General features: G+C 41.4%; 1 protein-coding gene across 1 annotated transcript in view; it reads right to left on the reverse strand.

The window, feature by feature from the left end:
* Positions 1-521: 521 nt before the first annotated feature.
* LOC128684494 (platelet glycoprotein V) overlaps positions 522-21,924 on the reverse strand; it is a 623,615-nt gene continuing 602,212 nt past the window's right edge. Inside the window, exons 6-8 of the mRNA XM_053770694.2 lie at positions 6,510-6,699; positions 4,776-5,000; positions 522-2,489 (exon numbers count right to left, since the gene is read on the reverse strand). Of these exons, the coding sequence (XP_053626669.1) occupies positions 996-2,489; positions 4,776-5,000; positions 6,510-6,695 (1,905 nt within the window). The 5' untranslated portion in view covers positions 6,696-6,699 and the 3' untranslated portion in view covers positions 522-995. The remainder of the gene's footprint in view (positions 2,490-4,775; positions 5,001-6,509; positions 6,700-21,924) is intronic.

Here is a 21,924-nt window from a genome sequence, read left to right on the forward strand (position 1 = left end):
AAGGCGGGGTAGGGGGGTCATCTAGAAAAGGTTGGAGCAAGGGGGTAAAGGAGGTCTTGTGGGGAAGGGGCTTGGACTTCGAGCAAGAATGCATGAGCGTGTTAGATAGGAGTGAATGGAGACAAATGATTTTTGGGACCTGATGAGCTGTTGGGGTGTGAGCAGGGTAATATTTTTTGAAGGGTCCAGGGAAACCAGTTAGCAGGACTTGAATCCTGGAAATGGGAAGTACAATGCCTGCACTTTAAAGGAGGGGTTTGGATATTGGCAGTTTGGAGGGACTTCTAAACTGTTGTATCTGAGCACTTCTGCAAATACAGTGATTATGTATGAGTGATGGTGAAAGTGTTGAATGATGATGAAAGTATTTTTCTTTCTTTTTTGGGTTTTTCTTTCTATCTGGGTTACCCGGCCTCAGTGGGAGACAGCCGACTTGTTGAAAAAAAAATTATATATATTTATACATACACACAGAGCAGATTAAAGAAAAACCTCAAAAATATATCTATAAATCACTCATATGTTTAACACAATATTTATCCATCTGAAAGGCCTAGAGTATCATCCTCTGACAGAACTTGGTTCACAATATATGGAAAGTTTTAAACTACATTACAAATGTGTATGTCTGTACTATAATGTACAAAGGGGTGCAAAAATGTTCTGGGGAATATAATACACATTTAATTGTGGGACTAAAGTTCCATTTAGACAAAATGTAAAGCAGCTTTGGGTGAGGGCAAGCAGATTACATGCCTGCCCCATTATAAACACTACTGTGATGTGCTAGCAAGTCATGGTAGTTGGGATATATTACGTTCACACGCCAAGCTCCACAAATTATGACTGCTGATTCCTCTTTTATCTTGGTTTAAACCAATGAGGAACTCATTTTCTATTATTCTCAATTAGAAAAGTATCTAATTAGCAAGCAGTGTTATAAATGCTTAGGATCAAACATTTTTTCTGTCATAATTAGTATCATAAAAGTATCCTCAGGATTTTCCATTATGTGATGACTTTCCATTCTTATTCCTTATCAATTCATCAATCACAACCACATTGTTATCAACAACTTGTTTCTTACCTCCCAATGGAATTTCTGCTTTGTCAGCATTGGTTACATCTCTGGAGGAGTTGTGCTGTCCATCTATTCTTGAGTCCTTCTCGGGAAGGTGATCCAGGTCTTCATCCAGAGTAATATCAGTGTGATCGGAGTGGAGGGCTGGGTTCTCATAGAAGTGATGTCTGGAGTCGTTTTCATGGGTGTAGTAGAAAGCAGTATGGCGGTTGTACATGATAATACCTGTGACCAAAATAATGAGCAGGAGGATGATTACCACTGATGCCGTTACTACTGCAAGCACAAGTGAGAAATTCGAAGAGCTAGCACTTGCAGCTGCAACATCAAAGGTTCCTTCTGGGCAAGGTTGTAATTCCAAGCCTTCAATTTCAATTATTGGCTTGTCATACATCTCCATGGGTGACTGGCACTTGAGGCACTTGGGAGCATCCACATCTGGGTAGCAGGCTTTCCTGAAACTCCGGGAATTATTAAGCCAAATTTTCAGATAAGGTATATGGCACTGGTCACACGACCAAGGATTTGCATCTAATTCTACATTATGAATTCGATCTAGACGACGTAAAATAATCTCTGGCATTCCACGGAATTCATTCCTGCGTAGATCCAAGGTATGCAGACTTGGTAAGGAGTGAAGAATGTCCACAGGAATGTATTGGAGACCATTGCTTGATAAATTAAGCACCTCCAATTTGGTCTGAGAAGTAAACATGTTGGGTAAGAGTTGGTTAAGATTCAGACGGCTCAAATTGAGTTTCTTCAGTCTTGTAGCTCGCTTGAGAAACTCACGAACATGTTCTGGACTGATGTGGGTATTAGCAATGTTAATGTCATGCATATGAGTGATGACAGGGCTCAGATGTCTAAAAGAAGAATACTGCAGCTTGTTGGATGAAAAATCGATGCTCAGTACAGAACAGTCCTCGAAGGCCATTCTTGAAATTTTCTCCATCCTATTTCTAGCCAATCCTAGGTGCTGTAAAGCCAAACCTTGAAATGTATAATCCTTTAACTCAAAAATTCTGTTGCCATCCAAGAAAAGTCGTCTGAGGTTGTTTAGGTCCATATATTCCTCAGGGGCCAGTGATGTGATATAATTGTTGCGAAGGTCAAGTGTTTCCAACAGTGGAATGACCCGATACACAAGAGACTTTACTCTCGATAAGCCACACTCAGAGCATCTTAACGTCCTTAAAGCAGGAACATCTTTCAACACCTCAGGATCTAGATCCTGAATGGCATTACCACTAAGATCAAGCATTTTGAGTCGGTTGAGGAGCAGGAACATCCTGGGTGCCAAACCCCGCAGCTTATTCCTGGCAATTGTTAAGATCTCCAGACTCTCCAGGGACTTGAATGTTGCTGATGCAACAGTATTTATATGATTGTCATCCAGGTGGAGTACCTAATAGAATAGTAAAATGGGGGTTAGAATTTAAGCAAAAATATGAAAGGATTTCCTTTAAATAATTTGATTAATTATATTTGTGTTGCATAATACTGCACAGATTGGTGATAGCTTCACACTACAGTACACTGGCATAACCAACAATGAACTCATTTATCACTCATTACAACCACTTCACCTTTAACCCTTTCAGGGTCCGTACCATAGATCTACGGCTTTACACTGAGGATCCAAACCGTAGATCTATGCCATGAGCTCAGCTCACTTTGATAAGCTGTGAGCGGTAAATTTGGGCCTAGATATGAGAGAATACATCTATGTGGTATGTGTGTACCACATAAAACAAATCCTGCAGCACACAGTGCATAATGAGAGAAAAAACTGAGACTGTAATTTTCGATTAAAACAGCGACTTTGCAGTGTTTTTTCGTATGTTTTTTATAGTTGTACTTGTGATTTCTTGGTCTAATTAGATAGAAAGGAAGATATATTACAGAAATAGAGATGATTTTGATTGGTTTTAATACTGGAAATGGCTTGAAACTGAGCTCAAAGTAGCGGAAATGTTAAATTTTTGCCGATGTTTGAATAAACAAGTGACCTCACATGTCTAATACACACCAGCTGATGGGTCTAATATACGTTCACAAATGTGGTGATATTATTTATACAATTATTACAATATTGCATAACAGTAAATCTTCTATTTTTTGGTTTGAATAAAAATTCATTATGTGAATAAAAAATCAAAATGGAATTCATTTGTAAAGCCTCAAAATGTAACTAATGAAAAGAGGAAATGTTAGTTTAATGCCAGGAATGACTGCATTGTTTATTCTGGGCTCTATTTTGAAATTGGAATATTCTGAATTTTGCATTAAATTGGCCAACTGGAATAATTGGTCGACTGGAATAATGTAATTGGCCTAAAATGGGAGTCAAAGCCGGCAAAATCACCGATGCATAAATATCGAATTCGCAAGAGCATAATTTCATCAATTTTCCATCAAATTTTGTACTTTTTGTTTTATTACCTTCAGAAAAAGATTTTCTACCATTTCATAAGAAAAAATAACAAAATTATTTTTTGAAAATTCTTGGACACTGGTGCACACTTTGAAATTTGGCCTCTAGACCCTGAAAGGGTTAACATGCTCAGTTCAACAGTGGTGGCTCATCCATAGGAGCTGCAGAGCTGCGGTCCACCCAGATGCTCACTGCCAGTTGTATGACTTCATCAACCTTACCCTACAATAATTTGCAAATGACAAATATATTACAGGAAAAATCTGTTCTATGTTGTTTTCAATGTATTAATAAGCATTTTTTTTTTTTGAAACAAGATAAAAAATTATTAAAAACAAGTTTGATGCAGTATGATTGTACGTACGTAAAAGTATTACTGGCATCACGAGCCACGACTGCATTTCAACGACAACATACTGATACAGTGGAACCTCAAAAATCGAACTGCTCCCAACTCAACCAATTATGTAAGTGTATTTTTGTAAGTGCTTTTATAAGTGTATTTTTGAGGGTCTTAAATGGACTAATCTAATTTACATTATTCCTGATGGGAATAAATTCGTTCGGTAGTGGCACTCGAACAGCCTTCTGGACCAAAGAAAGTTCGATTTTTGAGGTTCCACTGTATTAGATACATGTGAAACATCTGGGTATCTTAATTTTACTGAAGTTTCACTATCCAGAGGCTTTATCAATACAATACAGTGACATAAATGGAAGCCTGTAGAAGAAGAAGTAATCGGTCCCTTAGGTTTGCAGAATTTTGTGCGGATGACAGTAGAAGATGAGGTAATGAGTTTCTCAACTTAGGAGCAGGTGATGAGCATCGTAGACAACCTAGGAGCAGGTGTTGAGCATTGCAGACTTGATGAATCTGAGAGATTCATTAAGACTACAGTGTTCAACACCTGCTCTTAGGTTGAGGGACTGATTACCTCATTATCTACTGTCTTCTGTATATAATTACATCCTCTTTTACAGTTTTCTATTTATGTTTCTGTAGTGCATTGATAAAGCCATCAAATAGCGAAACAGCTACAAATTTAAGATACCCAGATGTTGCACATTTGTCTAATTCATCAATTTGTCAGTATTATATACCACTGATATATTACAATGACATTACTCACAACACCATCCTCACCCACAACACCAACTGCACCCTCAAACACAAACACTCTGACATCACCTTACATACTGACATCATTCAATATACTGACACCATTCAACACAATAACCTGACCATCATTAACTGACCTCAAGCTCTCGCATTCCCCTGAGATGAGAGTCAAGAAGAAGAGTAATGTTGTTGTTAGTCAGGTTGAGTAGTTTGAGGTGTCTAAGGCCCCAGAAAGTGTTCTCGCCAATAGCTGGCACATTGGAGCGAGTAATATGAATCTCCTCAAGCTGAGATAATGTTGAGAAGATGGGGCCCATTGTGAGTGTATTGGGCTGGTCCTCTGGGGATGTGATTGTCAGAACCTGTAACATCATTCACAAACTTACTATATAACATACAGACACATAGTGCTTATGTAATAAATTATTTCTTCATAACCTAAAATATATTTACTTCTGAATAAAAAATTAAAGACTTATTAACTGGTACAGTGGAACCTCAGCTTTCGTTTGCCCTGGTTTTCATCGAATTTGGTTTTTAACAACTTTTTTCGTCAAAATTTTGTCCCAGTCCTCGTTCATCACTTCGGTTTTCATCAGTTTGCTGTACCGAACATGTCCACCTGCCCATGCCCACACAAAGCATTCCACATGTTCTGAGTCAGTCTGGCTTTGTTTCTTGTCAAGTAAGCATTACCCTGCACATTCATCCGAAACATTTTGTAATAATTCATTGTTTTTTGTGCTTGTTTATTGAATGCGGCTGCTAAATAAGCCACAGTGGTACTTTGGTATATGTGCTTAATCCATTCCAGGACCTTGGACTTATACCAAACGAATTTTCCCATAAGAAATACAGGGAAAACGATTAATCCATTCCCATGAAAAAATCCTATTGTTATTGGCATATTATATATTGATGGGGTTGTATAAAATAATTTAAAGACTGCTTAATACTAAAATATGTAATTTAAACAATGCTTAATACTAAAATACATAAATGCATAAGAATTAGATGAAATAAATGCAAATTTAACCTCACTTTACTTTGCTGAAAAGAGTCGAGTGCCTACTAGGATAGTGCTGAGGAGGGAGGAGGAGGAAATGTTATTGTTTTGAAGGAGAGTCCCCTTCTCTCTTCAGTCTCTTTTCCCTATCTGGACCTGGTTGATCAGGATGTTTCTGAAATGTGACACTGACTGGTCATTTCAGACTTTGTTATTATGGTTTGTTTGGGCTTTGGTGGGGTGGTACTTCTCTGCAAAGTTTTTGATGTCCATCTACTTGGCAAAGATTTCCTTGATTAATGAAGTAGGGGCTTCCTCCATCTCCTCTTCACAGAGAGTTACAGCGTGGGTTGTTCACTGAATGGTAGCAATGAGCGTACTGATGCTAGTGGGCAGTTGCGGCTTTGTCTCGAGAGAGAGATAAACAAGGGTAGTGTGTGGTGTCATGACTCATTTTGACCCATACAAGTTGTAGCACGTGAGTTGTATTCCAAACAAAGTTCGTATACCAAGCAAAAATTTTCGCGTCCAAACAGGACGTATACCAAGTTGGATTTATTCTAGAGAAGACATACCGAGGTACCACTGTACTACAAAGTTATTAAAGTTTTATATGGGTTTTAAGCCGTAGGTTTGCTTCAGTGTTGAAGAGAAAGAATATTCTTTAGTGAAAGTCGAGATCCGTTTGAGTATATATTTGTACTTTCAAATGTATCAATGTTGTCATCAACAGACAGAGTGTGTGCACTTTCATTAAAGAATAAATTCATATTTACAATATTTTTACTAATTTTATTTAATATAAAACCACCTAGCTTTGCCCACTGTCTGAGTTCTTCCTCTACTTATCCACTTCCTTCCTTACCTTGGTGTCTCTGTCCATATTAAATATGGGGATGGGGTCTGCAAGGCTGCCAGCATCACAAGTGACAGCCTTTCTGCCCTCTGTGTCATATTTACATCTGCAGGAAACTGGGCACCGAGCCTCCACCAGCACCTCAGTGGCTATCACCGCCACTGCTCCCACAAGAAGCCATGCCTGTGATCCCATTATCCTGAGGAGGTAAATTAGATGATGCCACAGTATTACCAATACAGATTCATAAATTCCTGTCAAGAAATAAGTCAAGAGAATAAATTTTATGTGCAGAACACAGTATGTAATAAGTAAATTATTCAGTATTAAGAAGCTCTGACTTTTTAGATATGGATATCAGAGTTCAAAGTGATAAAAGCCAGTATAGTGTTTCTGGTTATAAATCAACAAATGTTGTTTATCATAACTAGATGGGATATAAAAGATTCAGCTTTCATGATTAATATAGTCAACAACAAAGTATTATATTGATTATCAGTCAAAACAAGGGGTAGGTCATGCATTGCTATTTTTTTTTTTATTTAAAACTCAGGTACAAAATAAATATGGGTGCATAAAATAATATGCCAACGAGATACCAGGCACTAACAAGATTATTATTATATAATAAATAATAAAATGAAAACACTGGAAAATATAAAGACTATACAAAAAAAAAACAATGTGACAAAAACGAGCACACAAAATTACACACATACACAAGCAATCACATATTATACAACATGATACTACATCTGGCATATAACTAGGCATGACTTCTGCCTGCCAACACACAACATATCCAAGACTTAATCTAAGAACTCAGGTGCCTTAAAGAGCACAACAATACGTTAATTTGGGCGACTACCACGAGGTTATTATCATTGACTAAGGATAGGCATTACAGTTCAAAGGTGGAACAGGATGACGCTACAATTCACAACAATGAAATATCTAATATAACAAAACGAAACTACACTGTGATATTTGACATCTCAAATAAACACAAAGAAAAGATAATGCAAGCAGCTATAAGTGAGCTTATACACTGACGAGAGGCAAACATTGAAAAATACTCCTTCCACATATAGGTCAAGCTCCATCACAGCTTACAGAAAAACAAATACTTGCATAGATACATATACTATTAAAAAACACACGAAAGCGGCATAAAATATAAACAGAAATAAGAAAACTTTCAACTGTGCTAGGAAGCACACCATATACAAAATGTACACCAATGACTTGTATTGAGGCATAAATGACAAAAAACATTCCTAAAAGCTGTATATACAAAGCCTTAAGATATATCGTCATCACCGTTACATAGGAGACGCACATAAACACAGAGATCACAAAACATTCACGCACTTGACAAACACAATTAGACACAGCTGACCAGCCCGTTAGATTACCCACTGAACACTCACAACTATCTCAAATCTCGTAACTCCAAGGCTTTATATTCAGGCGGGAAGTCTCTCTCCCATCTCCCCTCATATACCAACCTATTTCGATATTTTGTCCTATAAATCGTTCCCGCTAAAACCCTAATTCTACTGTTACCATCAACGTGCCTCATAGCCCATGACACGAAAATCTAATCGGCCACAACGTAAGACACTGCACGTTGTACATGCAAGTCAACCCCACCTACATCGAAACTCAACGCCCAGAGTACCGACAAACATCCCCCCCCCCCACCAAACGCAAAACCCTACTGAACCACTCTCGTACCATACCTAAAGTCTCACAGAAATACACAACGTGAAAAGCAGATTCCTCCATCCCGCACGCCGGACAACCCCAGTCTTCCCCCAAACGCCTATTATACAACACCACCCTGGAGTTTACCTGGAGTTTACCTGGAGAGAATTCCGGGGGTCAACGCCCCCGCGGCCCGGTCTGTGACCAGGCCTCCTGGTGGATCAGAGCCTGATCAACCAGGCTGTTGCTGCTGGCTGCATGCAAACCAACGTACAAGCCACAGCCCAGCTGATCAGGAACTGACTTTAGGTGCTTGTCCAGTGCCAGCTTGAAGACTGCCAGGGGTCTGTTGGTAATCCCCCTTATGTGTGCTGGGAGGCAGTTGAACAGTCTCGGGCCCCTGACACTTATTGTATGGTCTCTTAATGTGCTAGTGACACCCCTGCTTTTCATTGGGGGGATGGTGCATCGTCTGCCAAGTCTTTTGCTTTCGTAGTGAGTGATTTTCGTGTGCAAGTTTGGTACTAGTCCCTCTAGGATTTTCCAGGTGTATATAATCATGTATCTCTCCCTCCTGTGTTCCAGGGAATACAGGTTTAGGAACCTCAAGCGCTCCCAGTAATTGAGGTGTTTTATCTCCGTTATGCGCGCCGTGAAAGTTCTCTGTACATTTTCTAGGTCGGCAATTTCACCTGCCTTGAAAGGTGCTGTTAGTGTGCAGCAATACTCCAGCCTAGATAGAACAAGTGACCTGAAGAGTGTCATCATGGGCTTGGCCTCCCTTGTTTTGAAGGTTCTCATTATCCATCCTGTCATTTTTCTAGCAGATGCGATTGATACAATGTTATGGTCCTTAAAGGTGAGATCCTCCGACATGATTAGATTAGATTAGATTAGATTAGATTTCGTTCGGATTTTTAACCCCTGAGGGTTAGCCACCCAGGATAACCCATGAAAGTCAGTGCGTCATCGAGGACTGTCTAACTTATTTCCATTGGGGTCCTTAATCTTGTCCCCCAGGATGCGACCCACACCAGTCGACTAACACCCAGGTACCTATTTGCTGCTAAGTGAACAGGACAACAGGTTTGGAAACGTGTCGAATGTTTCCACCCGCCGGGAATTGAACCCGGGCCCTCCGTGTGTGAAGCGGGAGCTTTAGCCACCAGGCCACCGGGCCACTCCCAGGTCTTTTATGTTGGTGTTTCGCTCTATTTTGTGGCCAGAATTTGTTTTGTACTCTGATGAAGATTTAATTTCCTCATATTTACCATATCTGAGTAATTGAAATTTCTCATCGTTGAACTTCATATTGTTTTCTGCAGCCCACTGAAAGATTTGGTTGATGTCCGCCTGGAGCCTTGCAGTGTCTGCAATGGAAGACACTGTCATGCAGATTCGGGTGTCATCTGCAAAGGAAGACACGGTGCTGTGGCTGACATCCTTGTCTATGTCAGATATGAGGATGAGGAACAAGATGGGAGCGAGTACTGTGCCTTGTGGAACAGAGCTTTTCACCGTAGCTGCCTCCGACTTTACTCTGTTGACGACTACTCTCTGTGTTCTGTTAGTGAGGAAATTATAGATCCATCGACCGACTTTTCCTGTTATTCCTTTAGCACGCATTTTGTGCGCTATTACGCCATGGTCACGCTTGTCGAAGGCTTTTGCAAAGTCTGTATATATTACATCTGCATTCTTTTTGTCTTCTAGTGCATTTAGGACCTTGTCGTAGTGATCCAATAGTTGAGACAGACAGGAGCGACCTGTTCTAAACCCATGTTGCCCTGGGTTGTGTAACTGATGGGTTTCTAGATGGGTGGTGATCTTGCTTCTTAGGACCCTTTCAAAGATTTTTATGATATGGGATGTTAGTGCTATTGGTCTGTAGTTCTTTGCTGTTCCTTTACTGCCCCTTTTGTGGAGTGGGGCTATGTCTGTTGTTTTTAGTAACTGTGGGACGACCCCAGTGTCCATGCTCCCTCTCCATAGGATGGAAAAGGCTCGTGATAGGGGCTTCTTGCAGTTCTTGATGAACACAGAGTTCCATGAGTCTGGCCCTGGGGCAGAGTGCATGGGCATGTCATTTATCGCCTGTTCGAAGTCATTTGGCATCAGGATAACATCGGATAGGCTTGTGTTAATCAAATTTTGTGGCTCTCTCATAAAATTCATTTTGATCTTCGACTCTCAGTCTGGTTAGCGGCTTGCTAAAAACTGAGTCATATTGGGACTTGAGTAGCTCACTCATTTCCTTGCTGTCATCTGTGTAGGACCCATCTTGTTTAAGTAGGGGCCCAATACTGGACGTTGTTCTCGATTTTGATTTGGCATAGGAGAAGAAATACTTTGGGTTTCTTTCGATTTCATTTATGGCTTTTAGTTCTTCCCGCGATTCCTGACTCCTAAAGGATTCTTTTAGCTTAAGTTCGATGCTTGCTATTTCTCTGACCAGTGTCTCCCTACGCATTTCAGATATATTGACCTCTTTAAGCCGCTCTGTTATTCTTTTCCGTCGCCTGTAAAGGGAGCGCCTGTCTCTTTCTATTTTACATCTACTCCTCCTTTTTCTTAGAGGAATAAGCCTTGTGCATACATCGAGTGCCACCGAGTTAATCTGTTCTAGGCATAAGTTGGGGTCTGTGTTGCTTAGTATATCTTCCCAGCTTATATCGGTTAGGACTTGGTTTACTTGGTCCCACTTTATGTTTTTGTTATTGAAGTTGAATTTGGTGAATGCTCCCTCGTGACTAGTCTCATTATGTCGGTCTGGGGCTCCACGCATACATGTCTGAACCTCAATTATGTTGTGATCTGAGTATATTGTTTTTGATATGGTGACATTTCTTATCAGATCATCATTGTTAGTGAAGATGAGGTCTAGTGTATTCTCCAGTCTAGTAGGCTCTATTATTTGCTGGTTTAAATTGAATTTTGTGCAGAGATTTAAAAGCTCGTGTGAGTGTGAGTTTTCATCAGAGCTGCCTCCTGGTGTTATTACTGCAACAATATTATTTGCTATATTCCTCCATTTTAGGTGCCTTAAGTTGAAATCCCCCAGGAGCAAGATGTTGGGTGCAGGAGCTGGAAGATTTTCCAGACAGTGGTCAATTTTTAACAGCTGTTCCTGGAATTGCTGGGATGTTGCATCCGGAGGCTTGTAGACTACCACAATGACTAGGTTTTGGTTCTCGACCTTTACTGCTAAAACTTCCACTACATCATTTGAGGCATTAAGCAGTTCTGTGCAAACAAGTGACTCTGCAATGTACAGGCCAACCCCCCCCTTTTGCCTGTTCACTCTGTCACATCTGTACAGGTTGTAACCTGGGATCCATATTTCGTTGTCCAAGTGATCCTTTATGTGGGTCTCAGTGAAAGCCGCGAACATTGCCTTTGCCTCTGCAAGCAGTCCACGGATGAAAGGTATTTTGTTGTTTGTTGCTGGCTTTAGACCCTGTATATTTGCAAAGAAGAATGTTATCGGACTGGTGGTGTTGTTGGTACTGGGGGGGGGGATTTTTTTCCGGCATTAGTATCTGTATCTGTTGGTTTGGAGTGGAGGCCATCGACTGTGGTTCCACTCCTGGAATGACTGGATTTGGTGTACGATTTCTGCCATTTCCTGCCAGTTTTTTTTCCTTCCTGGCACTACAAAAGCTCTCTCTCTTGAGTGGCTGTGGCTACCCAGGTTTTCCCATGGCCTGGATGTTTTGTATCTTTTTGTCCCCTTTAGATGGTATGCCTGGCAATTTAAGTTATAGCACAGTCTTTCCTGTACTGAAGAGGTACACAGTTCAGGGTGAAAAAGCTTACAGGAAGGGAGTTTGCATTTTCCTGTTGTCATATGGGCATGGCATTTTCTAGGGTGGTCATAGTTTCACGTCCCATCTGTTTTTCCAGATTTCCCATGCCAGCAGATACCAAGTGCATAGTATGGACGGAAAGATTCCATGTAAAAATTTAAAAACCACTTCCCATACTTGAGCAGGCAGACGCAACTGTTGAACTCGCCTCCATATATCACCCCACGCATACATGGGATACATTCCTTCAACTCGCACCACGACTACCTCCATACCCGCCCTTTCTAAGGTACATAATTTTACACAGCGCACGTCCTTCATGTGCAATAATACACGAAGCATCATGTTGCACCTAATTACATTCCTCCCTCCCCACCACCTGCGCAGGTCGTGATACAATTCACTTAACCCACCATGCATCCCGCCCAGTTGGAGAAAATAACGCTTCATGTAACATGCCATGACATGAGCCTCTAGAGGAATGAGACCCAACCCTCCCTTATGCATTGGTGTCTCCACCACAGCTCTTGTGAGCCAATCGCAACCTGAACCCCACAAAAATCGATAAACTCTATGCAAAAGATGTTTGATGTCCCCCTGCAACAAAGGATACAGTGCAGCAACATGCCATACTTTGCTATAAAGCAGGACATTAATGACCACCGCCCTCTGATGCAGGGTTAAATGTCGCGGCCGTAGACTATTTAAGCGCCCCAAGACACTATGTACAACCCTCCCCGAATTGCACGCTGTTGCGAATAAGAAATTTTTTAAAGAACTTCAGAATGTGGCCTGTTACCATTTATTTCTTATGCAACAAGATTTTTGGATCCAAGTTCTTAAAGGTCTTTTAGAGTCTAGGGGAAATAATTTCAACTGGGAAACTCCATAGAATAATATTCAAATTTATTAAAGTATTTAAATACAATACTTTATCTTCTCTTTGTAGTTAATTTAACTTAATACTTTGTACAATAAATTTACCACATACGTTTAGTTTAAAATCATGGAAATGTCATATTAATAAGGAAGTTTAATTATTCTTCCTGTATCTAAGTCCTCATTAATATTTACGTCTCTTTCTTAACAAGACTGTAAACTCAAAATACGAAAGGTACAAGATTTAACAAGACGTTTGAATCTGGCCGTAAAGTATCTATGGATTACTGAACTGACCAAGAATATAAATATCAAAAGAGTCTTTCAAAGTAATGAGGAACAAAGTGAGTCAGCTCTAGAGTCCAATTCTCAAAACCATTCAACTGTACACCGTAAGAGCCAATATACGATCAGTTGTCAGGGCTAGAGCTGGGAGCAGACTGACTACTTGCCAGTCTGTTGACGTGTCGTCAGGTTGGATCAGCCAGCCGGACATAAACAACTGAACAATTCACCGGATGGTTCCGAGACTTAAACTCTATATACACAAGAAATCCTACCTAGAAAATGTACAGAGAACCTTCATGGCACGCATAACGGAGATAAAACACCTCAATTACTGGGAGCGCTTGAGGTTCCTGAACCTGTATTCCCTGGAATGCAGGCGGGAGAGATACATGATTATATACACCTGGAAAATCCTAGAGGGACTAGTACCGAACTTGCACACGAAAATCACTCACTACGAAAGCAAAAGACTTGGCAGACGATGCAACATCCCCCCAATGAAAAGCAGGGGTGTCACTAGCACGTTAAGAGACCATACAATAAGTGTCAGGGGCCCGAGACTGTTCAACTGCCTCCCAGCATACATAAGGGGGATTACTAACAGACCCCTGGCAGTCTTCAAGCTGGCACTGGACAAGCACCTAAAGTCGGTTCCTGACCAGCTGGGCTGTGGCTCGTACGTTGTTTTGCGTGCAGCCAGCAGCAACAGCCTGGTTGATCAGGCTCTGATCCACCAGGAGGCCTGGTCACAGACCGGGCCGCGGGGGCGTTGACCCCCGGAACTCTCTCCAGGTAAACTCCAGATAACCATAATAGTAAAATAATAGTGATAATTACAAAATAGTGATAATAACAATAATAGTGATAATAACGATAATAGCAATAATAACAATAATACCATGGTATTTTTCATATATTAACAGATAATAATATAACGCCAAAAGTCTCTATTTTAGCAATAAATGGGGACTTTCATGCTATAATATTAAGTGATGAACATATGCTCTTACAATATTTAAATAACACACGATGACCAATTTCAAAGATATAACACCCCCCCCCGTACGACAATAGGTCGCAGTAGGGAGTTTGCAAGCGTCCTTGGTAATATCTCCTTTATAGTAAGCGTCCTCTTGGTAAATAAGGCAAGTAGTACGACGGAAGAATGGAGAAGCAAGAACTCGAACAGCATGGTTATTTGCCAGAGGATGAGCTTTTGGAACAATGGCCAGAAGAACTATCTGGAGCAGCTTCCATCACAATTCGAGAATAGGAGTCTCGGACATGACTGTCAGGGTCATCCATGTGGACTTAATACTTTGTCCCATCAACGAAACGGCTTTCATAGTCATACTGTCAATATAAAAGAAAATTATTAACAAAATTATATAATATATATATAAATTAGGCTCTGAGAGTACTCATTACTTTACTTTACATTTTAAGGTATACATTTTTTTTTTTTTTTTTTTTTTTTAGGGGCGAGAAAGAGCATCAGCAATTATGTTAAGGGATCCACTTAAGTGTTGAATACTAATCAGATAAGGTTGGATCCTCAGAGCCCACCTGAGGATTCGGGTGTTCTTTGATTTCATAGAATTAATATAAATTAAAGGGTTGTGATCAGAAAATACCATAATTTTATGGGGGGGGGTTCCCAGATAAATGTCAAAATGTTCCAAAGATATTACTAGGGCAAGAACTTCTTTCTCTACAGTGGCGTAATTCTTTTGGTGACGTTTCAACTTTGAAGAAAAATAAGATATAGGATGCAAAATATCAGTAGAGGGGGATTTCTGAAGTAACACCACCCCCACAGCATAACTGCTGGCATCGATGTGTAAATAGAAGGGTTGATTAAAGTCAGGACTTTTCAATACGGGTGACGAAGAAAGCAACCGCTTCAACCGATTAAAAGCTATCTCACAATCTTTCGTCCAGCAAAACTTCATCTTACTACTGGTTAACTAAGTAAGAGGAGAGGCAACCTGAGAAAAATTAGGACAGAAACGTCAATAATAACCAGTCATTCCAAGGAACCTCTGTATAGACTTTCTATCTTGAGGGATAGGAAACTCGGCAATTGCCCTAACTTTTACATCAACAGGACGTACCTCACCTTGACCTATACAAAAACTGAGGTATTTAATCTTGGCTTGTCCAAACTGACACTTGGCTAAATTTATGGTGAAGTTGTAGTTTTCTAACTTCTTAAATAAGGTTTCCAGGCGAATTAAATGTTGCTCCCACTCATTGCTATATATAACAAGATCATCTAGATATGCATCCACTCCTTCTAAATCATTGGTCAGCAGGTTCATCAGGCGCTGAAAGGTAGAGGCCGCGTTACACAACCCGAAGGGCATAACACGATAATTGAATAATCCGCCTTGTATAGTAAATGCTGATATTTCTTGGGCTTGCTGGGTAAGCGGCACTTGGTAATAGCCCCTTAATAAATCCAGGCGGGTGACATAGGCAGCTCCTGATACTCTGTCTATTAGATCATCAATACGGGGTAGTGGGAAACCATCTGGTACCGTGAGAGCATTAACCTTATGATAATCAGTGCACATTCTAGAAGTTCCATCAGGCTTGGGAACTAATATACAGGGCGAGGCCCACGGACTTTTACTCCTTTCTATGAGTCCATGGGACAACAAAAATTCTACTTCTTTGTTTAACGTTTCTTGTTTGAGTGGACTTGCCTATCCGATGTTATCCTGACGCCAAATGACTTCGAACAGGCGATAAATGACATGCCCATGCACTCTGCCCCAGGGCCAGACTCATGGAACTCTGTGTTCATCAAGAACTGCAAGAAGCCCCTATCACGAGCCTTTTCCATCCTATGGAGAGGGAGCATGGACACGGGGGTCGTCCCTCAGTTACTAAAACCAACAGACATAGCCCCACTCCACAAAGGGGGCAGTAAAGCAACAGCAAAGAACTACAGACCAATAGCACTAACATCCCATATCATAAAAATCTTTGAAAGGGTCCTAAGAAGCAAGATCACCACCCATCTAGAAACCCATCAGTTACACAACCCAGGGCAACATGGGTTTAGAACAGGTCGCTCCTGTCTGTCTCAACTACTGGATCACTACGACAAGGTCCTAAATGCACTAGAAGACAAAAAGAATGCAGATGTAATATATACAGACTTTGCAAAAGCCTTCGACAAGTGTGACCATGGCGTAATAGCGCACAAAATGCGCGCTAAAGGAATAACAGGAAAAGTCGGTCGATGGATCTATAATTTCCTCACTAACAGAACACAGAGAGTAGTCGTCAACAGAGTAAAGTCCGAGGCAGCTACGGTGAAAAGCTCTGTTTCACAAGGCACAGTACTAGCTCCCATCTTGTTCCTCATCCTCATATCCGACATAGACAAGGATGTCAGCCACAGCACCGTGTCTTCCTTTGCAGATGACACCCGAATCTGCATGACAGTGTCTTCCATTGCAGACACTGCAAGGCTCCAGGCGGACATCAACCAAATCTTTCAGTGGGCTGCAGAAAACAATATGAAGTTCAATGATGAGAAATTTCAATTACTCAGATATGGTAAACATGAGGAAATTAAATCTTCATCAGAGTACAAAACAAATTCTGGCCACAAAATAGAGCGAAACACCAACGTCAAAGACCTGGGAGTGATTATGTCGGAGGATCTCACCTTCAAGGACCATAACATTGTATCAATCGCATCTGCTAGAAAAATGACAGGATGGATAATGAGAACCTTCAAAACTAGGGAGGCCAAGCCCATGATGACACTCTTCAGGTCACTTGTTCTATCTAGGCTGGAATATTGCTGCACTCTAACAGCACCTTTCAAGGCAGGTGAAATTGCCGACCTAGAAAATGTACAGAGAACTTTCACGGCGCGCATAACGGAGATAAAACACCTCAATTACTGGGAGCGCTTGAGGTTTCTAAACCTGTATTCCCTGGAACGCAGGAGGGAGAGATACATGATTATATACACCTGGAAAATCCTAGAGGGACTAGTACCGAACTTGCACACGAAAATCACTCACTACGAAAGCAAAAGACTTGGCAGACGATGCACCATCCCCCCAATGAAAAGCAGGGGTGTCACTAGCACGTTAAGAGACCATACAATAAGTGTCAGGGGCCCGAGACTGTTCAACTGCCTCCCAGCACACATAAGGGGGATTACCAACAGACCCCTGGCAGTCTTCAAGCTGGCACTGGACAAGCACCTAAAGTCAGTTCCTGATCAGCCGGGCTGTGGCTCGTACGTTGGTTTGCGTGCAGCCAGCAGCAACAGCCTGGTTGATCAGGCGCTGATCCACCAGGAGGCCTGGTCACAGACCGGGCCGCGGGGGCGTTGACCCCCGAAACTCTCTCCAGGTAAACTCCAGGTAAACAGCACCATGTCTTCCTTTGCAGATGACACCCGAATCTGCATGACAGTGTCTTCCATTGCAGACACTGCAAGGCTCCAGGCGGACATCAACCAAATCTTTCAGTGGGCTGCAGAAAACAATATGAAGTTCAACGATGAGAAATTTCAATTACTCAGATATGGTAAACATGAGGAAATTAAATCTTCATCAGAGTACAAAACAAATTCTGGCCACAAAATAGAGCGAAACACCAACGTCAAAGACCTGGGAGTGATTATGTCAGAGGATCTCACCTTCAAGGACCATAACATTGTATCAATCGCATCTGCTAGAAAAATGACAGGATGGATAATGAGAACCTTTAAAACTAGGGAGGCCAAGCCCATGATGACACTCTTCAGGTCACTTGTTCTATCTAGGCTGGAATATTGCTGCACTCTAACAGCACCTTTCAAGGCAAGTGAAATTGCCGACCTAGAAAATGTACAGAGAACTTTCACGGCGCGCATAACGGAGATAAAACACCTCAATTACTGGGAGCGCTTGAGGTTTCTAAACCTGTATTCCCTGGAACGCAGGAGGGAGAGATACATGATTATATACACCTGGAAAATCCTAGAGGGACTAGTACCGAACTTGCACACGAAAATCACTCACTACGAAAGCAAAAGACTTGGCAGACGATGCACCATCCCCCCAATGAAAAGCAGGGGTGTCACTAGCACGTTAAGAGACCATACAATAAGTGTCAGGGGCCCGAGACTGTTCAACTGCCTCCCAGCACACATAAGGGGGATTACCAACAGACCCCTGGCAGTCTTCAAGCTGGCTCTGGACAAGCACCTAAAGTCAGTTCCTGATCAGCCGGGCTGTGGCTCGTACGTTGGTTTGCGTGCAGCCAGCAGCAACAGCCTGGTTGATCAGGCGCTGATCCACCAGGAGGCCTGGTCACAGACCGGGCCGCGGGGGCATTGACCCCCGAAACTCTCTCCAGGTAAACTCCAGGTAAATAAGGTGACTGTTTGCAAGGCTTTGCTCCTTGTACATCTATGTCGTGAATTCCCAATGTACAACACCTAGGGACGTCATCGAATAAAACCTCATAGTGCAATATCAAGTCTTTGATATCTTTTGCTTTCTTCAAATCAAGAGATTGCAATGTCTCTGAATTTTTTAAACATACTTCTATCGCTTTAGAGATGCTGGGCAGACTTACATTTTCAGTTTCAGCTAAAGGAAGAACTGTCGAAACTGGTACGATACTAGGGTGGTAAGCCTTAAGTTGGTTTATGTGATAAGTACGTTTTGCTTTTCTCTTTCCTGGAGTTCGTAGTACATAATTTACCTCATTCAGCCGCTCAATCACTTCCAAAGGACCTTCGTATCTAGGTTGCAGAGCGTGTCCAGGTAAGAATTTCTGTGCCATTACACTGTCACCTGGTTTGAAGAAATGAGAGCATGTGTGTTTGTCATAACAATGCTTCATCTTGGATTTGGCCTTAGCTAAGTTTTTTGAGGCTAATTCCCTCAGTTGTGACAAACGCTTTTGCATTAGAGTTGGAGTTGTTTTAAGCGAGGGTTCTGATTTTCCGGGCATGAATCTTTTAGTACGGCGAGGGGGCCGCGTACTTGGTGTCCGTAAATTAATTCAAATGGACTGAACCCAGTGCTTTCTTGTTCGCTTTCCCTTAAGGCGAACAAGAGGAATGGTATTCCTTCGTCCCAATCTCTGGAAAACTGCTCGCAGTACGCTCTCATCATTGATTTTAATGTTTGATGAAATCGTTCGAGGGCTCCTTGCGACTGAGGGTGATAAGCAACAGAAAATATGGACTTAATTCCAAGGCGTGATAAGGCATCACGAAACATCTTAGAGGTAAAATTTGAACCTTGATCGGATTGAATTATTCGAGGAATCCCCACCTGCGAGAAAATTTTTTGCAAAGCTCGAACAATGATGCGAGAATTAATTTTTCTCAAAGGGATAGCCTCTGGATATCGAGTAACGACATCCATAATTGTAAACAGATATTGATTCCCTTGTTTAGTCTTGGGTAACGGGCCAACACAATCTATTATCAGGCGTGAGAAGGGCTCACCACTGACAGGAATCGGAATGAGGGGAACTGGTGGAGGTGTGTGCGAAGGTTTGCCGGTCACTTGGCAGACTTGACAACCTTTTAGATAAATTTCCACAGTCTCCTTCATTCTGGGCCAATGAAAATGCTTGGCTATTTTGCCCAGCATTTTCTTTACTCCCAAATGTCCTCCCATGGGACTATGGTGGGCGAAACTAATAGCCAATTCTCTAAAGGTGCTAGGTAGCACAACTAGATGTTTGCTGGTAGCCAGATGATCGTCGGAAGACAAAAGAGACTTTTCCTTTCTCATTAATATACCATTAGCAAGATAGTAACAATTGTCCAGGTCTTGGGCATCGTCTTCTGTAATAGCTATCTCTCGTAATTTCTCTAGGGATGGATCAAGGAACTGATCCCTTATTAACTCTTCTTTCGATAGAATTTTAATATCAAAATCTTGAAAAGGGCCGATCATAGAATATTTCAGATTTGAAGATCCGGGTTGTAAGGATCGACTGAACAATAAATCGAGACCTAAATCTTCGCCTTCACTTAGGACTTCAGTTGATAAAGGATTTTTAGGCGCTCTAGACATTGCTCTAGTTATAACATTGAGAGGAAATAAGGTAGGAGCCTCTTTTCGAGCTTCTATGGCATAGTTAATGTCAGTAGAATTATCAATAACTAGAGGCTCTCGGCTTATACCTGGATAGTCTAGATCATTGCCTATGAGTAAGTCAATGCCCTGAATAGGAAAAGTTTCACTGGATATACCTACCGACACAAAGCCAGTATAGGTTGGTGTTTGGATGTATATCCTGTGAAGAGGCACTCTTATAATGGCGCCTCCATAGGCTTCTAATAAGACATCTAGCTTTGTGCGAGTCATATCACTTACGGGAAGTATGTCCTGCTTCAACAATGTTAAATAACTTCCAGTATCACGGAAGGAATTAATTTCAACTAATTGAGTCTCGTCTATTCCAACTTTCACTTTAGCAAAGTAGGGACTCATAGCTGAGTGAATTTCTTTTTCTGAAACAGCTCTAGTATTTAGTCATCTGGAATGACTACTGATTCGTTCTTGTGAACCTTGTTCGGTACTAGGGTTCAGTTTCTTTTTAGTTGTCGATGAAGATATTACCTGAGTTGGGAAACGAAGTCGCTCGTTCCTGGTATCCCTCTCTAGCCAATAACAGTATTTCCTTAAATGCCCTTTCTTATTACAATAAGTGCAGTTCAACTCACTGTTATGCCTTAGTGGTTTTGAACTTTTCCTAGAGTTAGATCTAAATTTATTATTAATGGGCTTGGAGGCATCATAGGAGGTCGGGTAAGTATTCTGTATGCGACGCATCTCTAAGATTGGATCGTCCTTTCTTAGGGACATATTTAGTCACTGTTTCGTTACTTTTTGTTTCGCCAATCAATTGTTGAGATATCTCATAATTATCGGCGAGCGAGGCTGTTTCTAGTATATTTACTATGGGGCAACTAATCAAATACCTATGCAAGTCTTTTGGTAAATTATTATAGAAATCCTCATGCAGGATCAATTGGGAAAGACTTTCCATAGATTTACAGTTAGAAGCTCTACACCATCTCTCAAAAGCGATTTTCTTTTCACGAGCAAAATCTACATACGACTGAGTTGGCTGGCGTTTTAATGCTCTAAAGGTTTTTTGATAACTTACTGGGAGGAGATCATAAGCCTTTAGGATAGCCTTCTTAACGGAATCATAATCCACATATTTCTCAAAAGGTAACGTAGCCGTACAACTTTGAGCTTTACCAGACAATGAAGTATGTAATAAGGTTGCCCAGTGTTGTCGAGGCCAGCGCATAGCACGTGCTTGATTCTCAAAGACTTCAAAATAAGTATCTAAATCTCCTTCATTAAACCTTGGAACCATAGATGCAGCTTTTTGTATATTGAAAGAATCATTTGAGGATTCAGTACATCTTTCACTCACTTTATCTTGTTGTTGTTGTCTTATATAGCGGAGCGTTTCCCTTTGAAAGTCTTCTTCATTTAATTTACGCTGAGCCTCAATTTGAGCCTGGAGTTTACCTGGAGAGAGTTTCGGGGGTCAACGCCCCCGCGGCCCGGTCTGTGACCAGGCCTCCTGGTGGATCAGCCCCTGATCAACCAGGCTGTTGCTGCTGGCTGCACGCAAACCAACGTACAAGCCACAGCCCGGCTGATCAGGAACTGACTTTAGGTGATTGTCCAGTGCCAGCTTGAAGACTGCCAGGGGTCTGTTGGTAATCCCCCTTATGTATG

Source organism: Cherax quadricarinatus, chromosome 4, assembly GCF_038502225.1.
Source record: "Cherax quadricarinatus isolate ZL_2023a chromosome 4, ASM3850222v1, whole genome shotgun sequence".
NCBI lineage: Eukaryota > Metazoa > Arthropoda > Malacostraca > Decapoda > Parastacidae > Cherax > Cherax quadricarinatus.